We start from the raw sequence: 12,322 nt of genomic DNA, 5'->3' as shown, positions 1-12,322 counted from the left end.
TCATAATGTTAACACTTTATTTAAAAGTGCACAGTAAATGGTATATAAAAAAAAACCCTAACATTGCTTTCCCCACCAAAAACAAACAAATATAGTTAAAGAATAATCTGCATGACATAAAAAATTTTTTTTCATTTATTGTGTGTTCAGTAAAACATAAAAAACACTAGTGATTCGGTATCACAGTAATTGTATTAAAGGGGTTCTCCGGTGCTTAGACATCTTATCCAAAGGATAGGGGATAAGATGCCTGATCGCGGGAGTCCCGCTGCTGGGGACCCCCCCGTGATCTTGCACGCCACACCCCGTTTGTAATCAGTCCCCGGAGCGTGTTCGCTCCGGGTCTGATTACGGGCGACTACAGGGTGTGTGGCGTGTGACGTCACACCTCCACCCCCGTGTGACGTCACGCTCCGCCCCTCAATGCAAGCCTACGGGAGGGGGTGTGATAGCTGTCACGCCCCCTCCCGTAGGCTTGCATTGAGGGGCGGAGCGTGACGTCACACGGGGGCGTGAGCGTAACGTCACATGGGGGTGTGGCGTCACACGCCGCCCGCCATGTAGGCGCCGGTAATCAGAACACGCTCCGGGGACTGATTACAAACGGGGTGCCGCGTGCAAGATCACGGGGGTCCCCAGCGGTGGGACTCCCGCGATCAGGCATCTTATCCCCTATCCTTTGGATAGGGGATAAGATGTCTAAGCACTGGGGGACCCCTTTAACCTATAGAATGAAAGTAAAATGTTATTTGTAGTACACGGTGTGAATTTAAAGGGGTACTCCGCTGCTCAGCGTTTGGAACAAACTGTTCCAAACGCTGCAGCTGGCGCCGGGAGTTGTGACGTCATAGTCCCGCCCCCTCATGACGTCACGTCCTGCCCCCTCAATGCAAGTCTATGGGAGGTGGCGTCACGCCCCCTCCCATAGACTTGGATTGAGGGGGCGGGGTTATGGCGTCACGAGCTGCCGGCTCCAGCGTTCTGAACAGTTTGTTCCAAACACTGAGCAGCAGAGCACTTCTTTAAAATAAGAAAGAAATAGAAAAATTGAAAATTTTTCGTTTTTTTGGCCACCGAAAAGAGAATTTACTAAACATAAACAAACAAAAAGTTTTTGGGTATGTTTTTCTTTTTTGTAATCAGATCTTTTTTATGAAGTTATTTTAACAAGTACAATTTACCTGAAACGCAAGTCCCCATTCACACTCCCCGCTGCGCTGTGCACATGGCAGAATTTCCGGGCCATATGTTCCTGCCACGGAAATTCAGATTCCGGCATCCACAGAAAGAATATTCTATCTGAGGATTCTGCAAGGAAATGCATTTCTGTCTATGAGATGAAGTATTTTCAAGTGGTCCTAGCGCCCGCAAGATTAGTCAAATGTGTGGAATGTCCACATGTGCTTTCTGTGCGGACATTTTGCACATTTTCTGCCATATGAAGCCTTTATCACAACAAAATGGTGCCATTAAAAATGCAACTTGCCTTGCGAAAGAATTAGTCCTTCCACAGCTACAGTGGGGGGGGGTTGGGGGGGGGGGGGGATTTACATACAATTGCATTGGCACAATAAAAATTCTTGTGTTTCTTAGTGCCTGGCTCTAAAGGGTTTAAAGCGAAGCAATTGTTGAGCTAAAATTGGTCACCTCTTTCATCTAGTGCTGATTTTGTATGAATAACAAACCTGACATCTTTTGACTCTTTTCTTGTGATATTATAATGTATTCCTCTTCTGTGCAGGTACTCATGACGTCCATGCCTTAATCCTGGGCAGAGCTATCACGGGGCTGCAGGCCTTCACAGTTAACAAGTAATCCGCCTTCTTGCGCTCTACAGAATTAATTTCACTGCAGTTACTAAAAGTGTCCTGGAGCCGGACTTGCTGATATCAGATTGTACAGTCGTTTTCAGAACTGATGTATAATAGGGTATTTCTGGGGACTAGAGCGCCGTTTACTGCTTGATAGCCGGCTTGTCAGTCAGGACACGTTTTATATGATCACATATTTATAGCTACTTAAGATGACGCATCCCAGGCTATCCCATACATACATCAATGTCATGCTGCTAGGTTTGTATGTATCTGAAAATTTGGTTACGGACCTTTTACTGTTTTATAATTTAAAAAATAACTTCAGCTACCAATCGCCCTGATGTATATTCTGGGTTTATTGTAAAATCCGATATGTCCGCTTTCTTAAAGGGGTTCTCCAGCATAAGGTGATTTTAGTACGTACCTGGCAGACAGTAATGGACATGATTAGGAAGGATCTGCACTTGTCTTGGGGCTAAATGGCTATGCTGTGAGATTACCATAATACTGTAGCTAGCTTTTTGGGAACTGCTATTTCCTGTTTGAGTTTTCTTCTTTGCCTACAAATCCCATAATTCCATCTTCCTCCCTCCCACACATCAGCCACCCCACCCATTGAAACATAAATGAGCTGCATCCATTCAAAAGACCTGCGGTTTTCAATCAGGGTGCCTACAGCTGTTTATTGCATTAGTTGCAGATTGATCTCTCTCCCACCAAGCGATCCCTCCACCCATTGAAGCAGACAGGCTCCCTGTCATCAGCTGACTAGTGATGTAATGTCTCGGCCGGTTTGCAACCCCTTTAAGCTTGAAGAATGTGAACAACAATGTAAATGAAAAGACACAGTAAACAGGCTGAGGTCTCCAGTAATTGTCATGTGTTTCGAATAAAAAAAATCTCTAGTTTTGAAATAGTCTGTTTTTTGTTTGTTTCTTTTTACAACACATTTGTAAACCTGGGATGTACAGAAGGGGATTAGTCCTCAGGTCTCCTGGGGATACCTTGGTATATACTGATAAAGTTTGAAAAAGGGCAAAGTTCACATCACCGCTGAGCTCAGTCCTGTTTAGGGTTTGTTCGCCTTTTTTTCGTTTTTTTGCCATATGGACCCTAAACGGGTCAGAGCACAAGTGACGCGGCCATGTCCCAATGGATCCCATTGGCTTGAATAGGTCCATCAAGTGTCCATTATTTTGGAGGAGTTGAGCAGAGAAAAATACCGGACGTGCTGTTTTTTTTTATTTTTAGCTGCGAAAACTAAGATCCCATCCAAATTATCCCTAAGAAGAGAAATTAAACCCAACAACCAAAACATCTGATTTCAGCATCATACAACGGTAATATGGCAGGACGAGGGTCTGTACTATGTATGTAACAGATGGGGAGCTGAAGAGCACCTACCTCCAGGTGATAAGACTGCTGTTGTGCCCCCTCAGGATGGTATTTTACTTATGTCGATTAAATCCAATCAAGGCCAAACGATGTATTAATAGTTAAATATTTATTTGGTTTGTATAAGTAACAGACAACGCGTTTTTTGTCAAGGTTAAACCTCTCTTTCCTCAGGTCTCAATTCTGTTACTTATGCAAACGAAATATATATTTAACTATTAATACATTGTTTGGCCTTGATTGGATTTCATCGACATAACAAGAAAAGTACCATCCTGGGGCGCTGCAACAGCAGTCATTCATATGGAGAAAGGTGCTCTCCAGCTCCTCCTCCAGATGTTTTCATTGCCGCCACCACCATCATAGATGACCAGTCCTACAGATGGGCAGCCTCTGGATTTTCTTGAAACAGTTTGATCGCTCGTACATGCGCTTAACACTGATCATCTTCACCCTCCTCTTTTACTTAACTTGTGACACTGGTGTTGGTGCCTATATCTGTTCTTGGTTTTTACCCGTACAAGCTTGTAAGAAAAATTTTAAGCATCAAAAATGATACTATGTGAACCATCATTCTCTATTGAACACAGATTCCCATAAATAAATAAAAAAAAACCTTAAAGGGAACCAATCATCAGATTTTACCCTATATAATGCTTGGCAAAGCGTTATATAGGGTAAAATTGTTGTCCTCACCATCCCCGGGGGACGCTCCTGCCCCCAGGGATGGTGAAGATATGAAGTTATAAACTAGTCACCGCCGCCGCCGTAAGTAGTCACCTGGGCGGGGAGCTCTTCTCATCTACTCCCGATCTTCGGCCGGCAGCGACGCCCCCTCCGCTTGATTGATGGGCAGCGTCATCGCTCTGCTTTGTCTGTTCAGTGAGCGGAACAATGACGCGGCCCATCAATCAAGCGTAGGGGGCGTCGCTCCCGGCCGAAGATCGGGAGTAGGTAAGGCGAGCTCCCCGCCCAGGTGACTACTTACGGCGGCGGCGGTGACTAGTTTATAACTTCATATCTTCACCATCCCTGGGGGCAGGATCGTCCCCCGAGAATGGTGAAAATAAAGATTTTACCCTATATAATGCTTTGCCAAGCGTTATATAGGGTAAAATCTGATGATTGGTTCCCTTTAAGGCTGCGTTCACCACCATGGATGGATCTGCAGCGTACTTGGATGGAACCCTACATTGTGCCTCCATCTGTGCCTGCTCATAGCACATCCGCTGCGATATGCAAGTCGTCGCGCGCATGCTTAGCATACTCACACACATGGCGGCTGCTCTCAGCCTAGCTCAGGGAGCAGGGGGAGCGGCCGCTATGTGTAAGAGTATGCTATTCATGCGCGTGGCGACTCGCACATTGCAGCGTGTCTGCTCGTAGCGGCGGATTGCTGCTATGAGCAGGCACAGATGGAGGTACAATGTAGTATTCTATCGTCGGCGGATCCGCAGCGTGAAATACGCTGCGGATCCGTTTGTGTGAATGCGGCCTAAGCCTAGGCTTCCACACTGTTTTTTTTTAAAACTGCGACTGCAGTTTTTGAGCCAAAGTCAAGAGTATATTCAGAAGAAAGGAGAAGTATTAGTCCTTCCTTTTTATATTTCATATTCCTTTGAATACACTTCTGGCTTTGGCCCAAAAAACACCAGAAAATAACCTGTGTGAAAAACCTAGCCTAACCACTATGTTCTACTAGATCAGCGTTTCCCAACCAGTGTGCCTCCAGCTGTTGCGAAACTACAATTCCCAGCATGCCCGGACAGCCAAAGGCTGTCCGGGCATGCTGGGAATTGTAGTTTCGCAACAGCTGGAGGCACACTGGTTGGGAAATACTGTACTAGATGTCCACAAACTATCCACAGTAGCCTATAGATTCAGCACCAGAAACACCCCCCTATTCAAATGGATGGCATTTTCCACAATAAGTAGAGATGAGCGAACTTACAGTAAATTCGATTCGTCACGAACTTCTCGGCTCGGCAGTTGATGACTTTTCCTGCGTAAATTAGTTCAGCTTTCAGGTCCTCCGGTGGGCTGGAAAAGGTGGATACATTCCTAGGAAAGAGTCTCCTGGGACTGTATCCACGTTTTCCAGCCCACCGGAGCACCGGAAAGCTGATCTAATTTACGCAGGAAAAGTCATCAACTGCCGAGCCGAGAAGTTCGTGACGAATCGAATTTACAATTCGCTCATCTCTAACAATAAGCTTCACTTTGATGTAAAATTGTGTGTAGTTGCAAATGTCTGCAGCCACGGCACTTCAATGTAGAAAACGCCAAGAGGTGTTACTCTATTTCTCCCAGACATCAGCAATGTTTCATCTCCCATGTGGTCTTTATTAAGGGGATGGAACGTTGGCTTTTGTTTACTTTTGTGAAGATCTGTTGACCAGGAGTTCGGCTGCATTGCAGTAAAGGGTAAAGTAGCTGCTGCTACCTTTGTATGTTTTATATTGTTTCGGGGTGTCTACTTTTACTAAATATATGGGAATGGGGATAAAGTAAGATTCCTTCATTTTATAATTCCGGTTTAATTTGTGCTTGTCAAGTCCTGGCTGTGAAAAGGTTTAGGGGGTTTGTTTCATGGCAAACATTGGTGAAATAGCTCTAGGATATGTCATCAATATCTGACAGGCAGGGGTCCAACCATTGTAAACTTTGCCAATTGCTAGAATGAAGTGGCAGCAGAGCTAGGAAAAGTGCAGGACCCCTTCACTCTTTTCATCTCTGCTTTTCCCAAACGCCATGCTGCTGTCCCAAAAAAAAAAAAGTCAACTGGACCAGATGGGAGAAGCGGCTTGTTTTATTCTAGTGATCGGCGGGGGTCACAGCTATGTAACCTAGTCTTATTGTATGTTAATGGCATATCCTTGTTCTATGCCACCAATATCTGTCCTGAGACAGCCCCACGACAAAAGTTGGCCAGACACCTTCAATAGCTGTCAGATGAACATCTGTTCCTCCCATACACATGCACCAAGCATTCATGTGTTTTCAGTGGGGAGAGGAGAGAAAGCCGCTGCCAGACTCCTCTGACGGCTGTTCCATCTCTGAGAGACAAAAGGATTGGGTGTTGAAATTCTACATAGAAAGCAGAAGCTGATCCAGCACTTGGGTAAAAAGTTGCAGCTTTATTAAGGTCCGAATCCGACATACAAACTTCACACGGTACAACCGACACCCTCCCTTGTCATACGCGTTTCAAGCGCATGCGCACTCTTCCTCAGTGACCTGAGGAAGAGCGCGCATGCGCTTGAAACGCGTATGACAAGGGAGGGTGTCGGTTTTACCGTGTGAAGTTTGTATGTCGGATTCGGACTTTAATAAAGCTGCAACTTTTTACCCAAGTGCTGGATCAGCTTCTGCTTTCTTCGTTGATAATCACAGCACTGAGCCAAGTGCGGACCCGTGCACGGGAAGACTCGGAGGTGAGCTGTACAATACACTTACTCTGTCTATGTTGAAATTCTACAAGCCTGACTCTTCATTTCCTCACCCTCATCTTTTGGGAGAGTCAGGAAACCCCTATACATACTAGACAAGTGTTTTCCAACCAGTGTGCCTCCTGCTGTTGCAAAACTACAACTCCCAGCATGCCCAGACAGCTGTTGGACACTGGAATAGTCATCCGGTCCTACTGCACAGCTATAGACATTCACACATACTGTATCTGCTGTCGATTTGATGCTGTGCTCAACTAAATCAAATCCGCAGTGGATACCGTACTTGTGTACATACCTTTTAGGCTGCGTTCACATAGGGGGAGATTTATCATTGAGTTTACTACTTTTTCTTGTGTATTTTCTTTTTGGCGCAAAAATTGGCACAGTGACTTTCATTGCTTCTTTTTTGATAGAATATTTTCTGATGTTCTCTACGTGCTCGTGTACCGTAGAAAGAAAAATGCTTTACACATTCATTTACTATTGCGCATTTTTTGTTTAGATATTAAAACTTTATGCAAAAGCAACAGATTTTGCGCAAATATAGAACACCGAGGAGTGCACATACCAATGTGTCAGAGGGTAGAAACATGAAGGAATGTCTATGCTTGGGCAAAATGTATCAACAATCTTGCGCACGGTTGATACATTTTGCACAGGTAAAAGTTAGAAAGCACTGACAGGGTTTAAATGATTTCTACCTCACACCGACATTGATAAATCTCCCGCATAGTGTTTATTGTTGCACATCCCAGCTATATGTCAGAATGCCTATAACGTGTACTGTAGTGACAGCAGTATGTCCATTCACTTTAAAGGGGTACTCCAATGGAAAACTATTTTTTTAAAATCAACTGATGCCACAAAGTTAAACAGATTTGTAAATTAGTCATATAGAAAAACGTGGGCTATATTCTATTTTTCCAAAAATAATTTCAGGCACTCACGATTAGATCATTCAGTTTTCTTTTCGTTTATTCCAAGCTTTCTGTAGTTTTTCACAGCTTTTGAAGATGGTACATAGGCAAAACATCCAAACTAGCAGAGATCTTAGTTCACTAATTGGGAGCAATCAGGGTCTGACGTGACGTTTCGGGAGAACGCCCCCTTACTCATGCGTACTAGATCCTGGATTTCCAGAGTCTAATGAGGAAAACTCACATGTGCAGGTAATCAAGGATTTCTGTTCTTAAAATGATAAAATTAATTTTAACATACATGTAGCAATTCTTTTTATTTTCTTAGTCTGAAAAATTATTTTATTTGTATGAATTTTTTTTTTACATTTTTAAATGTTTTTGAATATTTTTGAATATTTTTATTATGCGGTTATTCCTCATTAGATACTAGATTAGACATATAAGACTTACAAAAAAGCTTTATAACTACAGACTTCATTTAAGCCTGATGGGGAGATCGTTTCAAGGTAGGTAATCCAGGAAGTATTAATTTACTGAGAGAGTAGTGGATCCATGGAATAGCCTTCCTGCAGAAGTGGTCATTGCAAATACAGTGAAGGAGTTTAAGCATGTATGGATAGGCATAAGGCAATCCTACATATAAGATAGGGCCAGGGACTCGAGATGAGCGAACTTACAGTAAATTCAATTCGTCACAAACTTCTCGGCTCGGCAGTTGATGACTTATCCTGCATAAATTAGTTCCGCTTTCAGGTGCTCCGGTGGGCTGGAAAAGGTGGATACAGTCCTAGGAGACTCGTTATTAGGACTGTATCCACCTTTTCCAGCCCACCGTAGCACCTGAAAGCTGAATTAATTTATGCAGGATAAGTCATCAACTGCCGAGCCGAGAAGTTCGTGAAGAATCGAATTTACTGTAAATTTGCTCATCTCTACCAGGGACTATTGATAGAATTCAGATTATTGGGCAGATTAAATGTGCCAAATGGTTCTTATCTGCCGACACATTCTATGTTTCTATGTTACTGGGGTATTATAAAATCTGACCCCAAATATGGAAATTTATTTAAGGAACGGATAGGGGATAAGTTTGAGATCGCGGGGGGTCCGACCGCTGGGGCCCCCTGCGATCTCTCTGTACGGGGGCCAGGCTCTCCGGCCAGATAGCGGGTGTCGACCCCCCGCACGAAGCGGCGGCCGACACGCCCACTCAATACATCTCAATGGCAGAGCGGGAGATTGGCGAAGGCAGCGCTACGTCTCTGCCATAGAGTTGTATTAAGGGGGCGTGTCGGCGGCCGCTTCGTGCGGAGGTCGACACGCCCCCTTCCCGCGGGCTGTCAGGGCTCCGTACAGGAGATTGCAGGGGGCCCCAGCGGTCGGACCCCCGCGATCTGCAACTTATCCCCTATCCTTAGGATAGGGGATTAGTTGTTCACCACTGGGTCACCACTGGACTACTCCTTTAATGAACTTCATTGGCAAATATTGGAGCAAGTTCATACTGACGTGAATGACAATGAGAACCGCAAGCGTCTCTTGCAGAGAGAAGCTTATTGGATTACCTACCTTAAAACGATCTCCCCATCAGGCTTAAATGAAGTCTGTAGTGATAAAGCTTTTTTATAAGTCTTATATGTCTAATCTAGTATCTAATGAGGAATAACCGCATAATAAAAATATTAAAAAATATTCAAAAACATTTAAAAATGTTTAAAAAAAATTCATACAAATAAAATAATTTTTCATACTAACAAAATAATTAAAAGAATTGCTACATATATGTTAAAATGAATTTTATCATTTTAAGAACAGAAATCCTTGATTACCTGCACATGTGAGTTTTCCCTCATTAGACTCTGGAAATCCAGGATCTAGTACGCATGAGTAAGGGGGCGTTCCCCCGAAATGTCGCGTCAGACCCTGATTGCTCCCAACTAGTGAACTAAGATCTCTGCTAGTTTGGATGTTTTGCCTATGTACCATCTTCAAAAGCTGTGAAAAACTACAGAATGTTTGGAATAAACGAAAAGAAAACTGAATCATCTAATCGTGAGTGCCTGAAATTCTTTTTGGAAAAATAGAATATAGCCCACGTTTTTCTATATGAAGTGTTTCTAGTGGAGTGGGTGGATATCCACACCTGGGCTTGAGTGTCAGTCTACACAGAGACTTATCCTAGATTTGTAAATTACTTCTATTTAAAAATCTTAATCCTTCCAGTACTTATTAGCTGCTGTATACTAAAGAGGAAGTTGTATTTCATTCTGGAATTCTTTTCTGTCTGACCACAGTGCTCTCTGCTGACACCTCTGTCTGTATCAGGAACTGTCCAGAGCAGGAAAGGTTTGTAATGGGGATTTGCGCCTGCTCTGAGACAGACAGAGGTGTCAGCAGAGAGCACTTTGGTCAGACAGAAAAGAATTCCAGAAAGAAATACAACTTCCTCTGGAGCATACAGCAGCTGATAAGTACTGGAAGGATTACGATTTTTAAATAGAAGTAATTTACAAATCTGTATAACTTCTGGCACCAGTTGATTTAAAAAAATTAGTTTTACACTGGAGTACACTTTAATGTCCCAAATATAGTAAGCTAGTGACTACTTTTGAGCCGCTACCTACATTAACAGATTTATTTTGCTGTACACAATAGTGTGGTTTGCTGCTAATTAAATGTGTGTGCATGGAAAATGGTCTGAATGTACCATATTTTTTGCCATATAAGACGCACTTTTTCTTCACCAAAACTGGGGGGGAAAAGTTGGTGCGTCTTATACGGCGAATACACACCTATCGCAGCGGTCCCTGCGGCCATCAACGGCCGGGACCCGTGGCTAATACAGGACATCACCGATCGCAGTGATGCCCTGTATTAACCCTTCAGACGCGGCGATCAAAGCTGACCGCCGCGTCTGAAGCGAAAGTGACACTAACCCGGCTGCATCGGGAGGGACCTTACCTGCCTCCTCAGTGACTGCTCCGTGATGGGATCCCCTGCATGGCCGGCGCTCTCCTTCGTCGTCATCACGTCGTTGCGCACGCCGCCCTGTCATCCAATAGGAGCAGCGTGTGTAGCGACGTGATGGAGAGCGAGGATACCCAGGCAGCAGAGACGTTCCGGAGTGACGGGGACACCCCAGGGACGCGGTGACAGCGATGGAGGGCAACATCCAGGGCATCAGTGACGATCGGTGACGGGTCCGGAGCGTCGGGGACAGGTGAGTACAACTTCCTATACCAGTGGTCTTCAACCAGCGGACCTCCAGATGTTGCAAAACTACAACTCCTGGCATGCCCGGACAGCCAACGGCTGTCCGGGCATGCTGGGAGTTGTAGTTTTGCAGCATCTGGAGGTCCGCTGGTTAAAGATCACTGTCCTATACCTTACATTGTATTCTAGATTTTCCTCATTTAAAATTGGGTGCGTCTTATATGCCGGAGTGTCCTATAGGGCGAAAAATACGGTAGTCGCCAGCTGACGATGTTCAGGCCATTAAGAATAGACCCACTGCTGTGCGCCACATCTAGCTGGGATGTACAACATTAATGCTGTGTGAACCCCGACTTACAACAGAATCAGATGATTTGTTTTTCAATCTTTCATTCATTCATTTATTTATTTATTATATTTGTGTTTTTTTTACACAGACTGATTATACTGCAGGTGTGAATTTTGGCTATAAACATTGGGATGCAACACAAGAATACAGCTATAATTGTGCACTTATCTGGTTCAAATTAGACAGAAAATCTGTGCCTGAAATGTTTTATTTAAAGATTTTGCACATGAACACAGTACGGTATTTCCAAAAGGTAAATAAATATCTGCCAATTCGTTTTCATGTAAATAAGGCACAAAGCAATCCAAAACACAAAATACTTTAGTATTGAGAAGAAAACATCCAACTTCCGGTATGTAAAGTCCCCAAATCTGATGTTAGATATTTATGGCAAGGATAATGTTACCTGCACAATGTGGAGTCCCTGCTGTCTGTATATTCAGCTGTCATGTTGTAAGCCTAGGTCTTTGTAGACGGTAACCACAGTCTGACACACTTGTTTGAGCTCAGCCTGCAGCTGCCCAATCCTTTCTATGATGTCGGTGAGCTCCTGCAGCCTGACCTGTAGTTGTGTGTTGTTTTCTTCATACATCTGGTACATTCTGTCTTCAAGACACTGAGACAGTTCTGCCACCTGGCAAAAAAAAATAAAAAATAAAAAGTGTTGTCTTAGGCTGCTTTCACACTATAAAATGTATCCGTTTTAAAGATCCGTTCAATGTTCCTGTTACGCCGAGCGCTCCGGGTCCCCGCTCCTCCCCGGAGCGCTCACAGCGTTCTCCTGTTCGCAGCGCCCCGGTCAGACCCGCTGACCGGGTGCGCTGCGATAATGTTCCTAGCCGGGATGCGATTCGCGATGCGGGACGCGCCCGCTCGCGGTGCACATCCTGACCCGCTTACCAGACTCGCTCCCCGTCTGTGCTGTCCCGGCGTGCGCGGCCCCGCTCCCTAGGGCGCGCGTGCGCCGGTTCTTTGCGATTTAAAGGGCCGGTGCGCCACTGATTGGCGCATGGTTTTTAATTAGTGTGTTCACCTGTGCACTTCCCTATATTAACTCACTTCCCCTGCACTTCCTTGCCGGATCTTGTTGCCATTGTGCCAGTGAAAGCGTTTCCTTGTGTATCCCAAGCCAGTGTTCCAGACCTCTTGCCGTTGCCCCTGACTACGATCCTTGCTGCCTGC

General features: G+C 44.5%; 2 protein-coding genes across 3 annotated transcripts in view; one reads left to right on the top strand and one right to left on the bottom strand.

Annotated features, from left to right (window-relative positions):
• The window catches only part of GCDH (glutaryl-CoA dehydrogenase), a 35,898-nt gene extending 33,163 nt beyond the window's left edge, over positions 1–2,735 (top strand). The window contains exon 12 of the mRNA XM_056570456.1: positions 1,742–2,735. Coding sequence (XP_056426431.1) covers positions 1,742–1,815 — 74 coding nt within the window. The 3' untranslated portion in view covers positions 1,816–2,735. The remainder of the gene's footprint in view (positions 1–1,741) is intronic.
• An 8,708-nt stretch (positions 2,736–11,443) lies between these two features.
• SYCE2 (synaptonemal complex central element protein 2) overlaps positions 11,444–12,322 on the bottom strand; it is a 38,864-nt gene continuing 37,985 nt past the window's right edge. For both annotated transcript variants that reach the window (XM_056570454.1, XM_056570455.1), the window contains exon 4: positions 11,444–11,774. In XM_056570454.1, coding sequence (XP_056426429.1) covers positions 11,580–11,774 — 195 coding nt within the window. In that variant the 3' untranslated portion in view covers positions 11,444–11,579. The remainder of the gene's footprint in view (positions 11,775–12,322) is intronic.

The sequence above is a fragment of the Hyla sarda genome, chromosome 4, assembly GCF_029499605.1.
Source record: "Hyla sarda isolate aHylSar1 chromosome 4, aHylSar1.hap1, whole genome shotgun sequence".
Taxonomy (NCBI): Eukaryota; Metazoa; Chordata; class Amphibia; order Anura; family Hylidae; genus Hyla; species Hyla sarda.
Note: the sequence above shows the minus strand (reverse complement) of the source record. Positions and strands in the feature narration are given on the sequence as shown.